The 23,277-nt window shown below is 37.3% G+C and overlaps 1 protein-coding gene across 4 annotated transcripts in view; it reads right to left on the bottom strand.

Moving 5' to 3' along the window:
- Rbm27 (RNA binding motif protein 27) overlaps positions 1–18,654 on the bottom strand; it is an 81,095-nt gene extending 62,441 nt beyond the window's left edge. For 3 of the 4 annotated variants that reach the window (XM_078047238.1, XM_005324205.5, XM_078047240.1), the window contains exons 1-2: positions 18,380–18,654; positions 4,630–4,748 (exon numbers count right to left, since the gene is read on the bottom strand). In XM_078047238.1, coding sequence (XP_077903364.1) covers positions 4,630–4,748; positions 18,380–18,438 — 178 coding nt within the window. In that variant the 5' untranslated portion in view covers positions 18,439–18,654. The remainder of the gene's footprint in view (positions 1–4,629; positions 4,749–18,379) is intronic. The other variant, XM_013358171.4, reaches the window with a different exon arrangement.
- Between the last annotated feature and the right edge of the window lie 4,623 nt (positions 18,655–23,277).

Below are 23,277 nucleotides of genomic sequence, written 5' to 3'. Positions count from 1 at the left end.
CCTGCCTCAGTCTTCCAAATCCCTAGAATCTTAGGGGTGCACCATCACACCTGGTTTTAATATATAATCTCAATTAAAGACATAAGTCTAGAGGTGCACTATCCAATAGTTGAATATGGCAACTACTTAACTACCTGTGGCTGTTTAGATTTGGGTTTAAATTAATTAAAATTAAATTTAAAAATCAGTTTCTCAACCATATAAACCCATTTTAAACACTCAATAGCCACAAATAGCTAAAGGCTACTAAACTGGAAAATACAGATATAAATTATTATCTACAGTTGCACAAAGTTCTCCTAGACAATGCCAATCTAGAAAGCTATACACAACAGTGATTTCGTCTCTGGTGGTAAATTTCTGGCTGTTTCTTCTCTTCTTTTTAAAATAAATTTTATTAGGTAGCTGGCAATTGTGGCTCAGCACTAGAGCGCTCACCTCACACGTGCAGGGCCCTGGGTTCAATCCTTATCACTACATAAAAATGAATAAATGAAATACAGGTATTGTGTCCAACTACAACTAAAAAATAAATACTTAAAAATAAATAAATTTTTATAGGGCTGGGTTTGTGACTCAGTGGTAGAGTACCTGCCTACCAATGTGACGCACTGGGTTCGATCCTCAGCACCAAATAAAAATAAATAAAGATATTGTGTCCACCTACAACTAATTAAATAAATAAAGAAAATTTATAGTTCTTCCTCATGTGTATTATTTTTAAAGTTTAAAGAATTACTAAAACCTTTTGTAGCTTTTTTTGATAAATGATTATTTAGTTTTTGCAATATATTTTTATTGGTTCTTTTTAATTATATATAACATGATTCTTTTTAGCATAATTATAAAAACATAGAATATAATTTGCCCTAACTCAGTCCCTAGTACTTCCTCTTTTCCCCCTTTCCCCTATTCCCTTCCCTGTGCTCTACTGATCTTTTTGATATTATAGTTTTTTTAACTAGTGTCTTGTGGATACACACAATGATATATACCACATTTTCTTTACCCATTCATCTGGTGAAGATCACCTAGTTTCTTTTTTTTTTTTTTTTTAAAGAGAGATGATAGAGGAGAGAGAGAGAGAATTTTTTTAATATTTATTTTTAGTTCTCGGCGGACACAACATCTTTGTTGGTATGTGGTGGTGAGGATCGAACCCGGGCCGCACGCATGCCAGGCGAGCGCACTACCACTTGAGCCACATCCCCAGCCCCCAGATCACCTAGTTTGATTTAATAGCTTGACTATTTTTTAAAATATTTTTTTAGTTCTCAATGGACCTTTATTTTTTGTTTATTTATATGTGGTGCTAAGAATAGAACCCATAGCCTCATACATGCTAGGCAAGCACTCTACCACTAAGCCACAATCCCAGTCCATGGCTTGACTATTGTGAATTATGCTACTATAAACACTGATGTGACTATATCTCTACAGTATGCAGATCTTAGAACTTTTGAACATATAATAAGAAGTGGGATATAGCTGGGTCATATGGTGGTTCCATTCCTAGATATTTTTTTTTTTAAGAGAGAGAATTTTTTTTTAATATTTTTTTTTTAGTTTTCGGCAGACACAACATCTTTGTTTGTATGTGGTGCTGAGGTTCGAACCCGGGCTGCACACACGCCAAGCGAGTGCGCTACCATTTGAGCCACATCCCCAGCCCCCATTCCCAGATTTTTAAGGAATCTCCATACTGCTTTCCAGAGTGGTTGCACTAATTTGCAGTCCCACCAACAAAAAAAGAACTCAAAAAACGTAAACCCCAAAAAACAAGTACCCCAATAAATAAATGTGCATAAAACTAAACAAGATACTTTTTGAAAGAAATACAAATGACCAATAAATATACGAAAAAAAATGTTTAAGGGGCCGGGGTTGTGGCTCAGCAGTAGAGTGCTTGCCTAGCACATGTAAAGGCCCTGGGTTCAATCCTCAGCAGCACATAAAAATAAATAAATAAAGGTATTATTTCCAACTACAACTAAAAAATAAATATTAAAAAGAAAAAAAATTGGGGCTGGGGATGTGGCTCAAGCAGTAGCGCGCTCGCCTAGCATGCGTGCGGCCCGGGTTCGATCCTCAGCAGCACCACATACCAACAAAGATGTTGTGTCCGCCAAGAACTAAGAAAAAATAAATAAATGTTAAAATTCTCTCTCTCTCTGTCCCCCTCTCTCACTCTCTCTTTAAAAAAAAAAAAAAAAAAAAAAAAAAAAAAAAAAAAAAAGAAAAAAAATGTTCACTATCTCCAGCAATTAAGGAAATGCAAATCAAAACCAAGTTGAGATTTCATTCATATCAGTCAGAATGGCAATTATCAAGAATACAAATAATAGTAAGTGTTAGGATGTGGGGGAAAAGGTACACTCATACATTGTTTGTGTTCAAGATGAATTTTGAACTTCATTTCCAGTTTTTTTGCAGCTTTTTATAACAGTGAGTTCTTAAATGTCTAAAATTCATTTGCCTCATACTCCAAATATCTTTACTATATTTTACTTTTTTTCTTTTTGGCTCTACATTTCACATGAGTCATCTTCAATGTAAATTAACATTTAAAAAAAAAAAGAACACTCATCTATGCTAAAGAGGAATTTCTGTATGTATGTTTTCTTTTTCAAACAAAAAAGTCTTAAAATGCTTGAAAAACAGATGTAATCCTATGTATTAAAATGAGAAGCCATCTTATCTTCTCTTCAGCTGATATTTGAGTTAAAGGATATTTTCTCATCAATCTAGATCAACAGGGGCTGGGACTGTGTCTCAGCAGTAGAGTGCTTGCCTAACATGTGGAGGCCCTGGGTTCGATCATCTGCACCACATAAAAATAAATAAAATAAAGGTATTGTGTAAAAAAAAAAAAAAAAAAAACCTAGATCAACTGATAAGTGTTATTCATAGTATTACTTATCTAATAATAATACTTATCAAGCATTTATGTGCCAACCATTGTAGGTTTCAAGTCTCCACTTTTTTATATATATTTTTTTTTAGTTGTCAATGGACCTTTATTTAATTTATTTATATGTGGTGCTGAGAATCAAACCCAATGCTTCACACATGCTAGGCAAGCACTCTACCACTGAGCCACAACCCCAGCCCATCAAGTCTCCACTTTGAACAAAAGAAAAGACAAAGAAGGTGGGAGGAGAGAGATAAACAGGAAAATAATCATGACATAGAGTGATAAGTACTCAAGGTTGAAAGAAATGACTGGGGAGCATGGAATGTTATGTGTTGTATAAAGGGCAATCAGGGGAAACTGTTCAGAAACGATATTTGAAAATGGACCAGAAAGAAATAAGGGAGCAATTCATGTTTCAGTCAAGTGTAAAATAATTTCAAAGGCTCTGAACTGTTGGACAAGCTTGTCATTTTCTCTTTTTTGCGGGGGGTACTGGGGATTGAATTCCGGGGCACTCAACCACTGAGCCACATCCCTAGCCCTATTTTGTATTTTATTTAGAGACAGGGTCTCACTGAGTTGCCTCGCCATTGCTGAGGCTGGCTTTGAACTTGTGATCCTCCTGTCTCAGCCTCCCGAGCCACTGGGATTACAGGCAACTTTGCCATTTTCAATAAACAGTAAACTGGTCAGTGGAACAAGTGAGGGGGAGTGGCAGAAGATGTCAGAGAGACAACAGGGGAAACCTCATGGAAACTCTGTAGATCATGGAAAGGACTTTGGTAAAAGAGAAGAGGATCACACCCATCTCTTCAAGAAGCCCCAAGTGAAAGGAAGTCTAGTGGAGTAGAGGAAGGAGAATGGGAGAGGGAGGGAAGACGGGAAAGAAAAAGAAGGGAATCATGAACTAAAATCGATTTCTATGCCTGAATGAGTTTGTCAAGATGAACCCAACTATGTACAAGTATAAGGCTCTTAAAAAAAAAAGCCCTAGCCAAGAAAGAAAAAATACTGATGGGCTCATTATTTAAAGGTAAGATAAGCAGTTTCAATACCCTTAGACTGTTTTTTGAGTTTTGTGTTTTGGTTTTTGAGGTGCCGGGGATTAAACTCAGGGGTACTTAACCTCTGAGCCACATCTCCAGCCCTTTTTTAATACTTTATTTAGAGAGAGTCTCACTCAGTTGCTTGTTGATGAACTTTATTTTATTCATTTATTTATATGTGGTGCTGAAAACTAAAACCATTGCCTCACACATGTGAGGCACACACTCTACCACCAAATTGGCTGAGGCTGGTTTTGAACTCTAAATCCTCCTGCCTCAGCTTCCCCAGTTGCTTGGATTACAGGAATGTGAAACGATGCCCAGCATAATCTTTAAACTGTTATCCCTCAACCAGGATCTGCCAAAATCTGTAAAGGTCCCAATCACGTAAAAAGCACTACAGCATTCACTGCCTTATTGAGGAAAGAGAAGAAATTCAACAAGATTTAAATTCAAAATCTTGGCGCTAGGGTTGTGGCTCAGCAGTTGAGCACTTGCCTCGCACTTGCAAGACCCTGGGTTTGATCCTCAACACCACATAAAAATATGTAAGTAAAATAAAGGTATTGTGTCCTACTACAACTAAAAAATAAATATTTTTAATAAATAAATAAATAAATAATTCAAAATCTTTATATAAATACTTGATTGAAGGTCCATAATAATTACCTTTTTGTAAAAAGACATCAAGTTGATCAGCACAAAAGGCTTTCAATTCTTTCTCAGGTTTGTCCTTCTTGACCAGTGCTACAACATAGTTGGCTAAGGCTGATGGGTCAGCATCACATCTATTAGAAAAAGAAAAAAATGGAAAACATTGTTTTCAAACAGTGGTATCATTAATAAAATAAACCCATTTTGGAAAACCAAAGATCAAAAGTTTAAGTGACTGCCAACAAAGGCAACTATCATAATAAATAACATACAAATACTGCAAATGAGATTTTTCTTTATTTCTACAAAATAACTACTTTATCTTAATCTTTGAGCTTCTAATTACACCAAGAATCTTATACCAGGTCTACATTTATTTGCTCTCAGTGAAAAGGGTGGCACCTGACACTTAAAAGTTGCTGCTTGTCTCCTAGGCAATAATAACTAATACCCTCAGGAACTACCTGTTCCAAATGGCCAGCAAGGAAAAAACTGGGAGTGATGGGCTAGATTTCTCCACTCCTCAAGCACCAGTATCCAAAAATGGCTGGGCATGGGTGGGCACACATTTACTTTCAGCTATTGCTCAGTTTGAGGCACAAAGATTTCAAGTTTGAACCAGACTGGCAGCATAGTGAGATCTTCCCCTATCTCAAAGGAAAAGAAAAAGCAATCAACACCACTGCTAATTTTTTCAATAGGTATCTTAGAGACTTTATATATTTGTTGATGAACTTTATTTTATTCATTTATTTATATGTGGTGCTGAAAACTAAAACCATTGCCTCACACATGTGAGGCACACACTCTACCACCAAGCCACAACCCCATCCCTTAAAGACTTTTTTAAAAACTGAGAACATACCGCTGTAATCCCAGCAACTAGAGAGGTGAGGGCAGAGGATCACGAGTTCAAAGCCAGCCTCAGCAATTTAGCAAGGCACTGAACAACTCAGTGAGACCCTATCTCTAATAAAATACAAAGAGGGCTGGGGATGTGGTTCAGTGGTCCAGTGACTCTGAGTTCAAGCCCGTACAAAATAAATAAACAAATAAATACATAAAAAGACGGACACATTTCCCACAGTCATTTAAAAAAAAAAACTGAGAACATGAGATGGATGACACCTTAAATATTATTGGTAAATGCTTTAGCAGCTATAAGCAAAGAAAAAAAATCTAGAGTCATTAGAAGTGGCAAAAGGGCAGGAGAGACAATCTTTATCTGCCTCATGTTTTTTCTAGTCAGCAGGAATCCAACTTTGACACTCAAAATCATCTCTTATGCCAGATACCAAATGATCCTGGTTTGTCAATTCCTGTATACCCACTGTTCAGACTTAATGTTTTGTCTCCATCATAGAAAAATAAAAGTTTAGCTTAGTTTAATAGTCTAGATTCCAGCCAGGCATGGTGGCACAGGCCTGTAATCCCAGTGGCTTGAGAGGCTTTGGCAAGGATTTTCAGGTTCAAAGCCAACCTCAGCAATTTAGTGAGACTGTAGGCAACCTATCAAGATACCATCTAGGGGCTGAGGCTGGGGCTCAGTTAAAGAGCGCTTGCCTCATAAGCGTGAGGCACTGAGTTCAATCCTTAGCACCACATAAAAATAAATAAAGATATTGTGTCCATCTACAACTAAAAAAAAAAATATATATATATATATATATATTTTTTTTTTTTAAAGATTCCATCTAAAAATAAAAAGGTCTGGGGATACAACTCAGTGGTTAAACGTCCTTGGGTTCAATTCCTGGTACCAAAACAAACAAATATATATAGTCTATATTCCCCCATGAATGCTTATATTTAAGTAACATATATTCAATGTGGCTTCATAGGGTTATAAAAATAGAATGAAAATATTTGGGATGATAACAAAAAAAACCAAAGTGATCATATTCCTATAAAATATTATTCCATCTACTCTTGTTCCATAATTCCTTAGATCTCCATTATCAATTTCCAAAAATTTTGAAATCAGTAAAAAAGAAAGAAAACTGAAGCACCAGCACCTTTACTTCTTCTATCTAGTTTTTAAAGTTCGTATTTGGATAAAACAAGAAAATTTTTTTCACTGCCGATACTGACATGGGAAAGGTTGCATCTATGCACTTAATTATAATGAAAAATGTGTTGGGGCTAGGGTTGGGGCTCAGTGGTTGAGCGCTTGCCTAACATGTGTGAGGCACTCAGTTCGATCCCAGCACCACATAAAAATAAAATAAAGGTATTGTGACCACCTACAACTAAAAAATAAATGTTTAAAAAAGAAAAAGAGGGCTGGGATTGTGGCTTAGTGGGAGAGCGCTCGCCTAGCACGGGCGGGACCCGGGTTCAATATTGTGTTGTGTCCATCTACACCTAAAAATAAATAAATAAATAAATAAAAGTTTTTTAAAAAAGAAAAAGAAAAATGTGTCAATTTTACAAAACACAGAATTCTAAAAATTATGGACAAAGGTCATAGATGATGGGTTACATATATTTTTAAAATACAATGTAGGACTGGGATGCGGCTGAGTGGTAGAACACTTGCCTGGCATGATGATGCCCTGGGTCTCACACCCATGGCAAAAAGCAACGAAAACAAACATACAATTTAAAAGAAAGTCAAGATTCTTCTAAACTAAAAAATGTTACAGGCATATGGTAACATACACTTATATGTAATCCTAGCAACACGAAGCTGAGGCAGGAGAATCGCCAGTTTGAGGTCCTCATCAGCAATGAGACCCTTAGCAACTTAGGAAGGAACTGCCTCAAATAAAAAATGTTTAAAAAGCACTAGGGGGGCTGGGATTGTAGCTCAGTGGTAGAGCGCTTGCCTCGCACAGATGAGGCACTGGGTTTGATCCTCAGCACCACATAAAAATAAATAAGTAAATAAAATAAAGATATTATGTTTATCTACAACTAAAAAATATTTTTTAAAAGTGCTAGGGATGGGGCTGGGATGTGGCTCAAGTGGTAGCGCGCTCGCCTGGCATGCGTGCGGCCTGGGTTCGATCCTCAGCACCACATACAAAGATGTTGTGTCCGACGAAAACTAAAAAATAAATATTAAAATTCTTAAAAAAAAAAAGTGCTAGGGATGGCCAGGTGTGGTGGCGCACGCCTGTAATCCCAGCTGAGGCAAGAGGAACGGGATTTCAAAGCCAGCCTCAGCAATGGCTATGCAATAAGCAATCTAGATATAGCTCAGTGATAGAGCACCCCTGGGTTCAACCCCCAATATCAAAAAAAGTTCCATTTTAGAGAACACATTATGAACACATCACTTTAGTAAATCCAATTGCTAAATTCTGAAGTGTTGTATGCATATTATATACTTGAATTTGTTGAGAGTAGATCTTAAGGTTCTTACCACACACATAAAAACAAAAAATAATTGTGTGATAAAACGGACATTAATTAGCTTGATGGCAGTCATCATTTCACATTGTACATATCAAAACATCATAAACATATGTCTTATATACACTTTTTAAAAAATTCATTTATAAACAAAAAGCACAAGAAAGCAGTTACATTTTCAAAAAATATTATACACGCAATGCTAAACTTAGTATTCTATAAACACCTTAAAATGAAGATGTATAGGTAGACTTAACTTCACCGAAGAATAGCACATTTGACCAGTGAGAGAAAGGGGGGAAAAATCACATTTCCACCTTTACTCGAAAAGTTCAAATCCTAGATAAAAACATCTAATACGCAAGAAGAGGATACAGAAAAATAAGAAAGAATGGCAGAAAATGGCAATGCTATTTTCTCTGAGCTACATCTTCACACTTTTTTATGTTTTAATCTGAGAATAGGGTCTGGTTAAGTTACTGAAGCTGACCTTGAATTTGTAATCCTTCTGCGTCAGCCTTCAGAGTCACTGAGATTACAGGCATGCACCACCATACCTCACTAACCCTATGCTTTTCTAATGTACATCTCCAAGACTGATCAATGTATTCTAAGTCTCAACAATGTATTGAAACTCAATGTATTCAGTAACCTTTTAACTAAAATAAAGAATCAATAAATTTACTAAAGCTTAATGTAAGTTACAATTACAAAGACACCTTAAAATTTTTTAATTCATTCTGTATAATAAGGTTATGTTTTAACTATCCTGTAAGTTATTTTAAAAAATAAAATCTATTAGAATGAATTTTTTTTAGGAAAATCTAACAGAAATATTGCTCTAACTGCCTTATCTGCAAAAACCTCAAATTATCTGCTGAGTAGGCACATCAACTTCACAGAAGATTTCAGACACGTTAAATTCCAAGATCAAAGGGTAAAAGTCCTACCTTTAACCCCAAGCTAAGAAACATTACTAAAAAACTATTATTGTAGAGCCGGGCACAGTGGAAGAGGCCTGTAATCCCAGCAGCTCAGGAGGCTGACAGGAGAATCACGAGTTCAAAGCCAGCCTCAGCAAAAACGAGATGCTTAAGCAACTCAGTGAGACCCTGTCTCTAATAAAATACAAAATAGGGCTGAGGACATGGCTCAGTGGTCGAGTACCCCGAGTTCATTCCCTGGTACAAAAATAAAACATTGTAGTCTATTTGTTTCAGAAAAAAACTACTTAATACCTTTTCCACTTTCAGAAAAATGTACATCTTTCTGAATATGGGTCTAATTTTAAGTTCTTAGTACAATCTCTATTTCACAGGTAAGACATCTAAGAAATGTGCTACTGAGTCATAAGCCAGGGAGAGGAATTTGATTCTAATAGGTATCAATAGCCATTAAAAAGTTCATATTCAAAGAGAAAAAAAAGTCCATATTCCTTGACCAGTAGTTACATATATGGAAAACCAGACTAAAGAAACAAAGGCAAATATAGAAAATAACACAGGTATCTAAAAATACTTTTTAAAAATTTATTGCATAAAAATGATATTACTTCTAACAGAAAAGTATAGTAAAGGAATCCATTCTCTTGCTGCTGGAGGTTTATAAAATATACTTCTGGTTTTTTTGTCTTTTTTTTTTTTTTTTTTTTGGTGCTGGGAATTAGAACCCAGAGCCTTGTACATGTGAGGCAAGCACTCTATCAACTGAGCTATATCCCCAGCCCCCTATAAAATATGCTTCTGATGTTATGTCAACTGAAGAAATCAAGACACAAAATTTTACACTGAGTTGTCATGTAGCTACATACAAGTTCATATACAGACTGGGGTGTAATGGTGTATGCTTGTAATCCCAGCCACTCAGGAGATTGAGGCAGGAGAATAAAAAATTCAAGGCCAACCTCAGCAATTTAACAAGACCCTATCACAAAATAATTTTTTATTTATTTTCCACTGGTGCTGGGGATTGAACCCAGGGTCTTGTGCATGCTAGGCAACCAATATACCAACTGAGCTGTATCCCCTAAAAAAGTTTTTTTTTAATATTTATTTTTAAGTTTTAGATGAATATATTATCTTTATTTTACATTTATGTGGTGTTGAGGATCAAACCCAGTACCTCATGCATGCTAGGCAAGCACTCTACCACTAAGCCACAACCTCATCCCTCTAAAAGAGGGTGGTTTTTTTAAATTTTATTCTCTTTTATTGCTGAGTAATATTCTTTTTTTTTTTTTAAGTTTTTAAAAAGTTAAAAAGTTGCCGAGAGTGAGAGCGGTGGCACTGGCCTGTATGTAATCCCAGCAGCTCAGGGGGCTAAGGCAGGAGGATCAAGAGTGCAAGGCCAGATTCAGCAAAAGCAAGGTGCTAAGCAACTCAGTGAGACCCTGTCTCTAAAATATAAAAGAGGACTGGAGATGTGGTTCAGGGGTCAAGTGCCCCTGAGTTCAATCCCCAGTACCCAAAAAATAAAAATAAGTTTTTTTAAAAAGTCTGGCCCCCTGGGTTAAATCCCCAGCAACCACACACACACATACACATACACACACACACACACACAAAAAAAAAAAAAAAAAAAAAAAAAACTTCACACATAAAAGAAAAACTGAAAATAAATATCTACAAATAATTTTATTTCCTTTCTAAATTTTTCTGTAATGAAATAATAAAGGTCCTATCTCTTAAAACTATCACACAGGAGACTAAGTTCTAATGTGAATACCAGAAGAAACCAATATTCAGACCAATAGCACTTTTCTTTTAATTTTTTTTTTTTTTTTGGGCGGGGAGGTACTGGGGATTGAACCCAGTAGTGCTTAACCACTGAGCTACATTTCCAGCCCTTTTTTATATTTTATTAGAGACAGGGTCTTGCTACATTGCTTAGGCTTCACTAAATTGCTGAAGCTGGCTTTGAATTCATGATCTGCCTGCCTCAGTCTCCCAGGCTGCTAGGATTAGAGGTATGCATCACCATGCCCAGCTTCTTTAATCTTAAGTGCTTTCATGAAAGAATAAGTTATGAAAGAAACACAACAAGATTTGGGGTGAAAAATATACATGTAACATCTGTTGGTTGCAAAACACCATTTTGATATTTGGACTATAACTCCTAAAGCAGTAGGAGCTATAATCCCAGTGAATCTGTAATCACAACGACTCTTAGGAGGTTGAGACAGGAGGCTTGCGAATTCAAGATCAACTTGGGCATCTTAGCAAGAACCTGTCTCAAAATTTAAGAAGAAAGAGCTAGGGATGTACCTCAGAAGCAGAATGTTCCTGGGCTCAATATTTTTTTTTGTGGTGGGGAAATCCAACCCAGGGTCTTGAGCATGCTAAGCAAGCATTCTACTATTAAGTTATATCCCCAACCCAATTTCATTTTTCTAATTGTCAAAACAATCTAAACATATTTGAGGATGCTCATTCATTTAAATATTGACTGTTAAGTAAGTGCCACGCATCTTGCTTGGTAATAGAACTACTCTGAGCAAGACAGATCTTGCCCTTCAGTCACATGACCAAGAGATGAGTATGAAAATAATCATACGTAAAACAACAAATGATATAAAGAGATTAATAAAGATATAAGTAATGACACTGTGAGAAGATGAGCCTAGAGAGTGGTAGGAAACATAGAGCTATAAAAACAACTTCTGGCTTCTGCTCTATAGCTATTGGGCCAGGAAGAATGAAGTCAGATATATTTAGGAGGCAGATCAAGGACAAATGAACAAATATGTTCTTAATTCAGTAAACTAAAACTTGCCAAGAAGTCTCTGGACAAAATAAGACCTTTCCTATGAAACAGGAAATAGTCTCCTTAAGTTCCACAGTATGTTAGAGGTACACTGATTCTTTGAAACCACTGGTACAATTCAGAAAATTATTAGTACTTCTCAGTCTTAAAAATGTAGCAGCAAAATAATCATTTAACCCAGTTAATCAGGAGATCAGGTCTAACTAGATAATAATTTTTCCTCCCATTTGAGTAACCATAGAGATTACCGGCCAGAGTTTAACTTGGTAAGGATTGCAAACCTATTAGCCACAGGTAAATTCTAGCATTCACATGTATACATACCTGCCATGACCACAAAACCAATGAATATGAACCAATTAAAATAATCTTTGTTAATCTTATTTCTTTATTTTCCAATATATACTCCAAGATGACAACATATTCAACCTTCTAGAATATTTTTTAAAAGACTTGAGTACAGAGCTCGGAAGGCTGAGACAGGATGATCACAAGTTCAAAGTCAGCCTCGGCAACTTAGGAAGACCTGTCTCAAAAAGATAAAAATAGTTGGGGATGTGGCTCAGCACACCTGGGTTCAACTGCCAGTATCAAACAGAATTTTCTTTAATATTTATTTTTTAGGTGTAGTTGGACACAATACCTTTATTTATTTATTTTTATGTGGTGCTGAGGATTGAGCCCACATGTGCTAGGTGAGCGCTCTACTGCTAAACTACAACCCTAGCCCCCCAAAAAAGAATTTTTTAAAAAGAATCTGATATAGGGCTAGGGCTGTAGCTCAACAGCAGAGCGCTTGCCTAGCATGCGTGAGGCACTGGGTTCAACCCTCAGCACCACGTAAAAATGAACAAATAAAACAAAGGCATTCTGTCCATCTATAACTACAAAAAAATTTTAAAAGACTTTGATATGGCCAGAATTCACAGAAACTGCATACCAAATCAGACTTTCACTAGCTATTTCTGTTCCTACTTATGGAACCTGCAATAAGACTCTAGCCTGCATAAATCTGATGAATATCATTTTAAATGGTAGTGGTGCTTAACATTAATAAGAGATTTTTGCTGGGCATGGTGGTACATGCCTATAAACCAAACAGCTCAGAAGGCTGAGGCAGGAGGACCACAGGTTCAAGGCAGCCTTAGCAATTTAGTGAGACTGTAAGCAACCTAGTGAGAATCTGTCTAAAACTAAAAAAATAGAAGCTGGGTACAGTGAAGCATGCCTATGATCCCTGAAGCTCAGGAGGCTGAGGCAGGAGGATGGAGAGTTCAAAGCTAGCCTCAGCAAAAGTGAGGTGCTAAGCAACTCAGTGAGACCCTGTCTCTAATAAACTACAAAATGGGTCTGGGGATGTGGCTCAGTGGTTGAGTGCCCAAGTTCAACCCCCAGTACCTTAAATAAATAAATAAGCAAAAAAATAAAAATAAAAAATGGGATTGGGGATATGGCTCAGTAGTTAAACCTTTTGGTACCAATCCCTGGTACCAAAAAAAATATGTATAATTTTGCAGAAAGTTTAATGTATATCCTATTTCAAAAATCATAAAATTTGGGCTGGGGATGTGGCTCAAGCGGTAGCGCGCTCGCCTGGCATGCGTGCGGCTGGGGTTCGATCCTCAGCACCACATACCAACAAAGATGTTGTGTCTGCCGAGAACTAAAAAATAAATAAATAAATAAATATTTTTTTAAAAATCATAAAATTTATATTATAGTATGATTAAGGTACACAAAGCACTTTGTAGTCTGCATCATTAATATACAATTTTTGTTAGGCACCTATCTAAAAAGCTAATATATCTGTTTAAAAGAAAAAGGTTAGGGGCTTGGGTTATGGCTCAGTGGTAGAGCCCTTGCCTAGTATGTGTGAGGCACTGGGTTAAAATAATAATCCCTTCTTAGCACTGCATGTAAATAAATAAATAAAGAGAAAAAGGTCAGACAATTTCTCCAAATTCTCCAATTCTAAAATAATGCTCCATTAGTATATACAAACAGACACTATCTAACAAGTTTTAAAAATCCATTACTCTTTTACAAGCATATAGCAAGAGCTGTAGATATAGCTCACTCATAGAAGACTTTCTTGTTATGTACAAGGCCCTGAACTTGATCCCTAACACCAAAGCAGGGAAAAGAAAAACATAAAGATAAATTTATCTATTAAGTCTAAAAAGCAGCAGCAAATGTTCATATATGTTTTGAATATATATAAAATAACTTCCTAAAATTCCCCATTAAATATAATGTTTTGGTAGAAATGCAGATTTGTTACTGAAAAACGCTTGCCTGAACTTTTTCTAAACTTGCAGAAATTTCTTCAGTGATTCATTTATCTCCTGGATTTTCTTAGAATCTTATTTTTAAAGGGTTCACATATTTAAAATAAGTAGTCAATTCTCACAGAATGAAACAACAATTCTAAATTGTGCATAATCCCTTCGTCTTATCTCTCACTACAATATCATGGGGGAAAGATGAAGATCCCAAACAAGACCTGTTACTCCAGTCTGTTCATGCACCTCTAACAAAGAAATAAAACTTCTTGACTAAAATATGGTATCCCTCCCCTTTAATGGATTGCCAAGAAAAAAGGTTGCTGATTTGTGTTTCTCCAGCCAGCTAAGGTAACTAATGGGTTATTTCTTCCAGTCTCCCTCCTTCCATCTTTCCACTAGTAAGATTAATAATAAGAGTTCCATATCTAAAAAAGGAGAAGGCAATAGATAAGCTCTAACCATTTGTGTATAAGAAATAATCACATGCAAATTGCATTGGTTTAAAAATACCTGCTACATACCTTTGTTTCATCAATGACAAGATGCAACATGATTGAAACCTCCTAAAAATGAGATGCTTTTATAAATTTAGTTAAGGCAAATTATGCTAACTAAGAAAGTGCAACAAGAAATCATGTGCACAACCATAGATTCCAACCTAGACACTGCAACTACTTTATCTCAAAGACTAACAACTGCTCTGAAATGCTATGTTGTAGCAACATGTCAATCTGCCATGAAAATTTTTTTGAATCTGGAATATGCAAAAAACTAAATTTACAAATACAACCCACTTTAGCTTACCATTTATCATATTTTAGGACATATAAACAAAAAATAACCTCCGTAATATAGCAAGAATGAAAATATGATATTCATATTGCATTTACTATTTCTTATTAATATCTCCCTCCAAAACCAATACTTATGTGAGTTAAACATAAGCATATTTGTCATTTTAGGAAACCAAACTACACTGTTAAAGTCTGAGTAGTGATTTTAGGTCTTTTTTAATTTTTACTTATTTATTTTTGCTGTACTGGGAAACTAAGGCCTTGCACATGTGAGACAAGTGCTCTGTAATATCTCCAGCCCAGACCTTTTTTTTTTTTAAACATTAAATGAGTGAAAAAAAACTTTTTTTCTAAATAACTATTTTTGGCACCAGGGACCCAGGATAGCTTAACCACTGAGTCACATGCCCTGCCCTTTTTATTTTTTGAGACGTGTCTCACTAAGTTTTTAAGGGCCTCACTAAGTTACTGAGACTGGCTTTGAACTTGAAATCTTCCTGGGGGCTGGGGATGTGGCTCAGCGGTAGCGCGCTCGCCTGGCATGTGTGCGGCCCGGGTTCGATCCTCAGCACCACATACCAACAAAGATGTTGTGTCCGCCGAGAACTAAGAAGTAAAAATTAAAAATTCTCTAAAAAAAAAAAAAAAAAAAAAAAAAAAAAGAAATCTTCCTGCCTCAGCCTCCCAAGCCATTGGGATGACATGCATGTGTCCCTGTTCCCAGGTTAAAAAAAAAATTTTTAAGGAAAAAAAAAAAAAAAGTAGAAAGTGGACTTTAAGTAAAACATTAACTCAAATGGAAAAATTGAATTCAAATAATTATTTTAAAATGTTTTACTCAAGAAAATTACAAAATAATTATATTTACTCCAGCCAAAAAAATCTCATGAACATGCTTAGTAAAATAAAGTTTCTACTCAAACTAAAATTTGACATTAAAAAAAAGAACCGAGCTGGGGATGTGGCTGAAGCCTTAATGCGCTCGCCTGGCATGCGCGGGGCGCTGGGTTCGATCCTCAGCACCACATAAAAATAAAGATGTTGTGTCCACCGAAAACTGAAAAATAAATATTAAAAAAAAACCACTCAGAATAGCACATTTTAAAGAATTTTTTCAAAAAGAAAAAGCAATCAACTATAATTTTTAAAAATTGTTACCTTCCATCCAAGACATAAAATGAACATATAATACTTTTTAAAAGATCTCTACCAACAAACAAAATCAGAGCTTACATAGAAAATAGTTTTTTTTTAAAAAAAAAAAAGGCAACAGAGGGCTGGGGATATAGCTCAGTTGGTAGAGTGTTTGCCTTGCATGCATAAGGCCCTGGGTTCAATCCCTAGCACCACAAAAAAAAAAAAAAAAAAAAAAAAGGCAACTGAAATAGCAAGTATACAAAGTCAATTATATGTTTAATAATACAAAAGATGGGCTGGGGATGTGGCTCAAGCGGTAGCGCATTCGCCTGGCATGCGTGTGGCCTGGGTTCCACCCTCAGCACCACATACAAATAAAGATGTTGTGTCTGCTGAAGAATAAATAAATAAATAAATAAGTAAATAAATAAATAAATAAATAAAGCAAAAGATAACTAATTTTCAAGAAAAGGTAACTAATTTTTTAAATATACATACCTTTTATCAGTCTTGATAAAAGACACATATGGTCAATTTCACTAAATTTATCTAATTTCCAACCTTCACAATCCATTTCCATCTTTGTGCCCCAAACCTTTTTATTTGTAGAAAAATAAGATATACATTCAAGGAGCTCATATTCTACAAAACTTTCAAGTGTGTCCAGAAGCCACTTTCACACTAACTAGACCACCACTAATTTAAAACTCAGAAACCCTAATTTCACATTTATTCATTCATTTATTTATACCCATGCTGTACTCACACACTTCTCATTCTGCTAATGCAAATACAACTTCAGACATCAAAATTCCCCTAATGTTTCCTCCCTTCCCCATCCTGCCTTCCCAACTAATACAATGAACTCATAAAACTTGTCTTCCTAGATATTGCCTTTTCTACCCAAGAAACCAAAGTAGCAAAACAAAAACAATTAACCAGGTTTCTCAGGGGGACCCAGGAAATAGATTAACAGGGAAGTAGCTTGACAGTCTCCCAACAGCACCAATTTACCCTGCCTTCACACTACCAAAACTACTCCGTATTTCCACCCTCTGAAAAACACTCAATTTTTCCACTAAAGCAATCTAATCTAATGAATCAAAACCTGCCCATCCTTTCTCTAACTCTCCTTCTTCAAGGCCTAACCTCCAATAAGAGGAAAAGAAGCAGAAATGAGGAGGGGGCAGGAAATGATCCCTTCCCCTCTATTCCCTTCCGGTGCCCTCTTCCAAAAGAATTGGTAAGATGCACATTCAAGGAACTGGCCTTTTCTTTCCTGATCCTAGAAGATTGTTCCACAGATTTTTATCCCAGAGTCCCCACAAATAAACACTCTACACAACCTTACCTCCTTAAAGTAACTATAAAACAGAAAGTTGATGACTCTACTATATCCTCTTCAAGCATCTGATAATATTTTCACAACTATCTAACACTACTCTACTTAAAATATATTAAAAGGATAGGTCTCTTGTTTCTTTTCAGTGCTTCAACAACAATCCTAAAACCCCAATTAACTTCAGTTGTGCTATCAATCTTTCATCAATATTCACAAAACCCTTATTCTTTCTACTACCCCATTTACTCCTCCAACACCCCGTATCTAATAAAAAAAAAAAAAATCCCTAGATGTTGCAGGTATACCCCTTAAACCCCTCCACCAATATTACATCCAAGTGTAGTCCTTTCAATCCTCAAACTTATTTTAAAAATTCTCAATTTTTTCCTAACCTCCCATGACAACTAAAAATCATTGGTTGGTTCTCTTAGCATTATCAACTCCTCAATAATACTTTAAAAACCCTTAATACCCTTACTGGCACACTTATCAGCTTCCCAATAATTTTTAAAACCCTTTGATGCCCACATACCCTTTCGGCTCCTCCATAACATTTTTCAAATCCTTCAATACTCTTGAACCCTTCGAGCTCGCCAATAGCTACATAGCATCAAAGTCCCTACTACCTCTTTCTTCCCTAATATTTTGAAAAGGCCCTCGATACTCTGCTTCTAGATCTGTTAGTCCTGGATTAATACTGGTTTGTAAAGCCCTCGATCCTGCTGTCTCCTTCATGATTTGATTATTCACATTTAAAAATCCCTCGATAGCCCTGCCATCTCCCTCAGATCTCAAACAGCAGTATTTTAAATTTCATTACCCCAATAGGCATATTTTAAAAGCCCTCGCCGTCCTCGTGACCCCCCCCTCAACCCCACATCAACACCGCTTCTACGCCCCTAGCTCTCCCTCTCCCTCCGCCTCCCTTCCCCCCCACAATGGTGATAGTACTACAGAGAAGACGTCGCCGGGACCTCCCCACCGCCGCCCCGCCGCGCCGCCCACCTCACGTCGCCTCCCCTCCCCCACGCCCCCGCGGGCCCCCAACGCCCACGTTCGCCGGCCCCGGCCCTGCCAGGCTCACTCACATCGGCTCCAGTAACTTGGCCAGCCAGGATTTGAGGGCATCCACATCCTCTATGAGCATGGTGCAGGGAAGGCGGGCTCGGCCGCCGCTGTTTTTCAGGCCTGCCGTGGGTCTCCACTCGCCGCCTCCTCACGCTCCCTTCACAACCCCCAGTATCTTAGCCCACCGGGCATCTTACGAGACTTCAACCTACTCCCCCGGCCGGGGCCTAACAGGAACTAACCCAAGAGCCCTCACTCAACCTAGCCCGAAGGCTCAGGTGGGCGGGAGATAATGACGAGTGGCGGGTGTGATACCCAATAGAAGAGAGAGGGCCGTGCGCGCAAAGCCAATGAAAAGGCTCGCTCGCCCCGCCGGCCGGCCGTACCCAGTTAGGGAGGAGGGATATAGCAAGGTAGGTGGAGAGCTTAAGTGAACTCCTGGTGCAAGATGGTATCTTGGAGAAGGTGCTGTGCCTCTTAAAGGGGCCGCGGCGCCTTTTTGGACCACGCCGTCGCCCGCCGCGGAATACCGGTGTCTGCTGTTGGGAGTGCCTGGGGGAACCCGGCGAGCCCCTCATCCTGGTTCCTTCCTCTCGTTTTTCCTGGAAACCCACACTCGTGTCCCGAAATGACTCAGCTGTAGTAAATCTGCAACACAACGTGCAATAGGATCACATTCGACACATTGCAAATAATGCAAAATCTTACTTTTTTCCTTACACACTCGTTTTGATCCGCACTCGTGCCTGTATTTTTTACTGCTGTGCTTAAATTACGCAGAATGTTTCTGACAACCATACCTTGGAATCCAGTAATCGTCATTTTAAAAACGTGGCGCACGGATGTAGAAGACTGAGGCCATTTCATTTTTACTAGTATTATTAGTAAATGCCTTAGGGGGAAAATTATTCTAATAAGTTTGTGTAAAAATTCTCCCTGTTTTCGTCAGAGAGAATTTTGATTAGCAAAAGAGGTTTTAAAAATAATATTAAAGAAGAATTTAAAAATTACCAAAATAGGCAACTTAGGTAAGAAATTCCTTTGGAAGTCCGAAATCTGTGGCTTAGCACTGGTGATAGAGTGTTTATCCAATAACAAATGCTGTGCCGCTGTTATGAGCCAACACTGTGTATGGCACCAGGAGTGCAATGGTGAACAAAGCAAACTGAGTCCCTCCTTTTAGGAAAGAGAACAATTTATGAATTATAATACATTTGGAAAAATACCTGATGAGCACACATTTCATATAACAGAGATGGATCAACCCAAGATGAGTAAATAAACTAAATATACTATACCTAGAACAGATGTAGGCAAGCTTTTTCTGCAAGGGGCCACATAGTAAATATTTTTGGATTTATGGGCCTTGAGTTTTCTGTGGCAAATACTCAATAGGCAATGTCTTGGCATGAAACTGGCCAGAGATAATACATAAGAAATATTTGGCTATATTCTGAAAACACTTACAGGAAAATTTCATTTTATGTAATTTACATGTCATGAAATATTATTATTTTAATTTTTTTCCCCCAACCATTTACAAATCTAAAAGGCAGCGGCTGGGATGTGGATCAGTGGTAGAGCTCTTTCCTAGCAAATGTGAGGCCCTGGGTTTGATCCCCAGTACTAGAAAGAAAAAAAAAAGTAAAAAGCGTTATAACCTTACAGGTATACAAAAACTGGTGCCAGCAGGGTTTGTCTTGCTGGCCACAGTTTTCTGACCCATTATATAGAGTAATAAAAGCAGAAGTGCACTTAGAAACCATCTAATGAGCCTTCCTCACTAACACTTCCCCTGCAACTTTGCAAATGAGGAAAAAGCCCAGGAAAATTAAGTAGTTTACCCAGAATCACAGGTCTGTAAATGGAGCAGAAGTAGCATGCAGAAATTCTGACAGTAAGTCCAGAACTTTCTCACATCCAATTGTTGCCTCTTCTTCCCTGTCTCCTCTTCCCCTTCTTCCTTTACACTTATCTACATTTTCCCTTTATTTCTTTCCACAAAGGAGATGAAGTGTTACCCTAAAATGACACATTTAAAAAGAAAAATACAAAAGTGACCTATAGGCCAATGGCTAGTCAAAAATTGGATAGGATGCCTGGCATGGTGGTGCATGCCTGTAAACCCAGCAGCTTTAGAGTCTGAGCAGGAGGATGACAAGTTCAAGTTCAGTCTCAGCAACTTACCAAGGCCCTAAAAAACTTAATGAGACCCTGTCTTAAAAATAAAAATATTGGGCTGGGGATATGGCTCAGCGGTAGCGCGCTCACCTGGCATGCGAGCGGCCCAGGTTCGATCCTTAGCACCACATACCAACAAAGATGTTGTGTCAGCCGAGAACTAAAAAAAATAAATAAATATTTTTAAAAAATCTCTCTCTCTCTCACTCTCTTAAAAAAAATAAATAAATAAATAAAAATAAATTTAAAAAAATAAAATAAAAATAAAAAATAAAAGGGCTGGGATGTAGCTCAATGGTAAAGTGTCTCTAGGTTCAATCTCCAGTAAAAAAAAAAAAAAAAAAAAGGAACTGGATAGTATTATAGAAATGAAACAGGAATTGCTTTTATCACATTACATCAGCCTTTTTCAAGAATGTCAAAGTGCTTTTCAAATATTTTAATTTATGTAATAAATTTTGCAGATTTTACTTCAGAAGACAAGGTTTTATATATAAACATATATACATACATACATACACACACATATATACATACATATTACATATATGCTTCCTGGTTATCATGGGCATCATTTAACCAACAACATTACAGAGAAAACAACCATGATTATAGTGGTAAGATTTGGTTTTGGGGATCCTGAGTAATTTTCTCCCCTTTTTCTTTCTTTCCTTCCTTCTCCCTTCCCCCCTCCTTCGCCTCCCCGCTTGTATGTGTCTGTAAGTGTGTTTTGAGCATTTAACCCAGGGGCACTTTGCCCTGGATTACATCCTTTTTTTTTTTTTTTTGAGATGAAGTTCTCTGTTGGAAGTTTCACTATATTGCTGAGTCCGGCCTCAAACTTGTGATCCTCCTGCCTCAGCCCTCTGAGTCTGAGTCGCTGGAATTACAGGCATGTGCCACCACACCTGGCTCCCCCTTTTCTCTACTACAATGTTATCATATTACTTCAATGAATTGAGTACATTTTATATACATATAGAAATATTGCTTTGACGGGCTGGGTTGTGGCCCAGTGGTAGAGCACTCCCACGTGCAAGACCCTGGGTTCAATCCTCAGCACTACATAAAAATAAAGGTATTGTGTCCAACTACAATTGAAAAATAAATATTTTTTAAAGATGAAAGAAATATTGCTTTGAAACTAGATATTAAAGCATTTATAAAAAGTTGCTTTTCCCAAAGTAGGAATGAGATAATATATATGTACTCAGTTCTACTCCCTGCCTGGCTCACTCCCATTTGCTAAATGGTTCAGCTTTGGTCACTAGCCATGAAACAGAATTTTTCCATTTACTTTATTCAGTACCATGCATTGTGTGCACAGGACTGACTCATCTGCAGTCCACTAATGGATGAGGTTCATAGTTATTGGCCTCTCCTGACTTCAGTGAATGCATATATGTATTAATTCAATATACACATACTGAGTGCTGGTTACCATGTGCCAGAGTCTATGCTGGAGCAGAGACAAAGAGAATTTTGAAGTTATATCCATTCTCTAAGTCTTTGGAATGCATTCTAAACTTTTGGGGAGCTCAGACTCTGGTGATTTATTGGGCATGGAAATAATTATCACAGCTAAATTTGTTGAGCACATACACATACTCTGTACTCTTTCTATGTTAAGTGTTTCAGTGTACTGTGTCCTCTCATCTTCACAGTACCCCTATATAATAGACCTGTTCACAAATAAATTACATTCCAGAAAGGTCTTGAAAATAATGGATGGAAGTGTTCAGCCTTGACTATTTGACTCCAAAGCCCACACCTGTAACCTTCACTAAATCATCTTGCTAGTAAACATTAAAATATGAGCCAGATGTTGTGGCACATGCCTGTAATCCCAGCAGCTTGGGAGGCTGAGATAGGAGGATGTAGAGTTCAAAACCAGCTTTAGCAATGGCAAGACACTAAGCAACTCAGTGAGACCCGGTCTCTAAATAAAATACAAAAAGGGGCTGGGGATGTGGCTCAGTGGTCCAGTGCCCCTGAGTTCAATCCTCAATGGGGGGGGAGGGGGCGGGGGGGGTGCACACACAAAAAAAACCCTATGTGTATCATTCAACAAATACATGCTGAGCTCATTATCATCTGTTAGTCCCTATTCTTGGGTAACAGAAAATAAGACTGATCTTTCTCAATGGTGCTGGGGATTGAACCCTGGGTCTTGTACATACAAGGTAAGCACTCTACCAACTGAGCTATATCCCCAATACAAGACGTATTTTAAATAAATTTTCTTTCCTTAGTGACAGTGGATGTCAAGTTGGATAGTTAACTAAGTGAGATTGACTTACTTAAAGTTCTCTTAGATGCTAATTTGATTAAGAAAAGAGATGTTGTTAATAAGGAACATTGATGGGGCTGGGGTTATGGCTCAGCGGTAGAGCGCTCACGGAGCTCTTGTGAGGCCCTGGCTTCTATCTTCAGTACCAGATATAAACAAATAAATTAAATAAAGGTATTGTGTCAACTACAACTAAAAAATATTTAAAAAATAAAAGTGGGTTGGGGCATTGAGGAGTGAGTGACTACAAGAAAGTGGACATTTAAACAATTCTCATTTAAACCAATTTCCTTTTCTTGGCTTGAGGGTAAATTTGCCTCAATCAGAAGAACTGTCAATGTTGGGATCTCATGCAAGTGTTCAGAGAAGTAAATAGGTCCTCCAGAATCAGAGTACATTATGCTAGCAAATGGATTTTTTTTTCTGTCCTTATTCTTCACCCTATAG

Source organism: Ictidomys tridecemlineatus, chromosome 1 (genome assembly GCF_052094955.1).
Source record: "Ictidomys tridecemlineatus isolate mIctTri1 chromosome 1, mIctTri1.hap1, whole genome shotgun sequence".
NCBI lineage: Eukaryota > Metazoa > Chordata > Mammalia > Rodentia > Sciuridae > Ictidomys > Ictidomys tridecemlineatus.
This window is presented reverse-complemented; position numbering and strand designations above follow the sequence as displayed.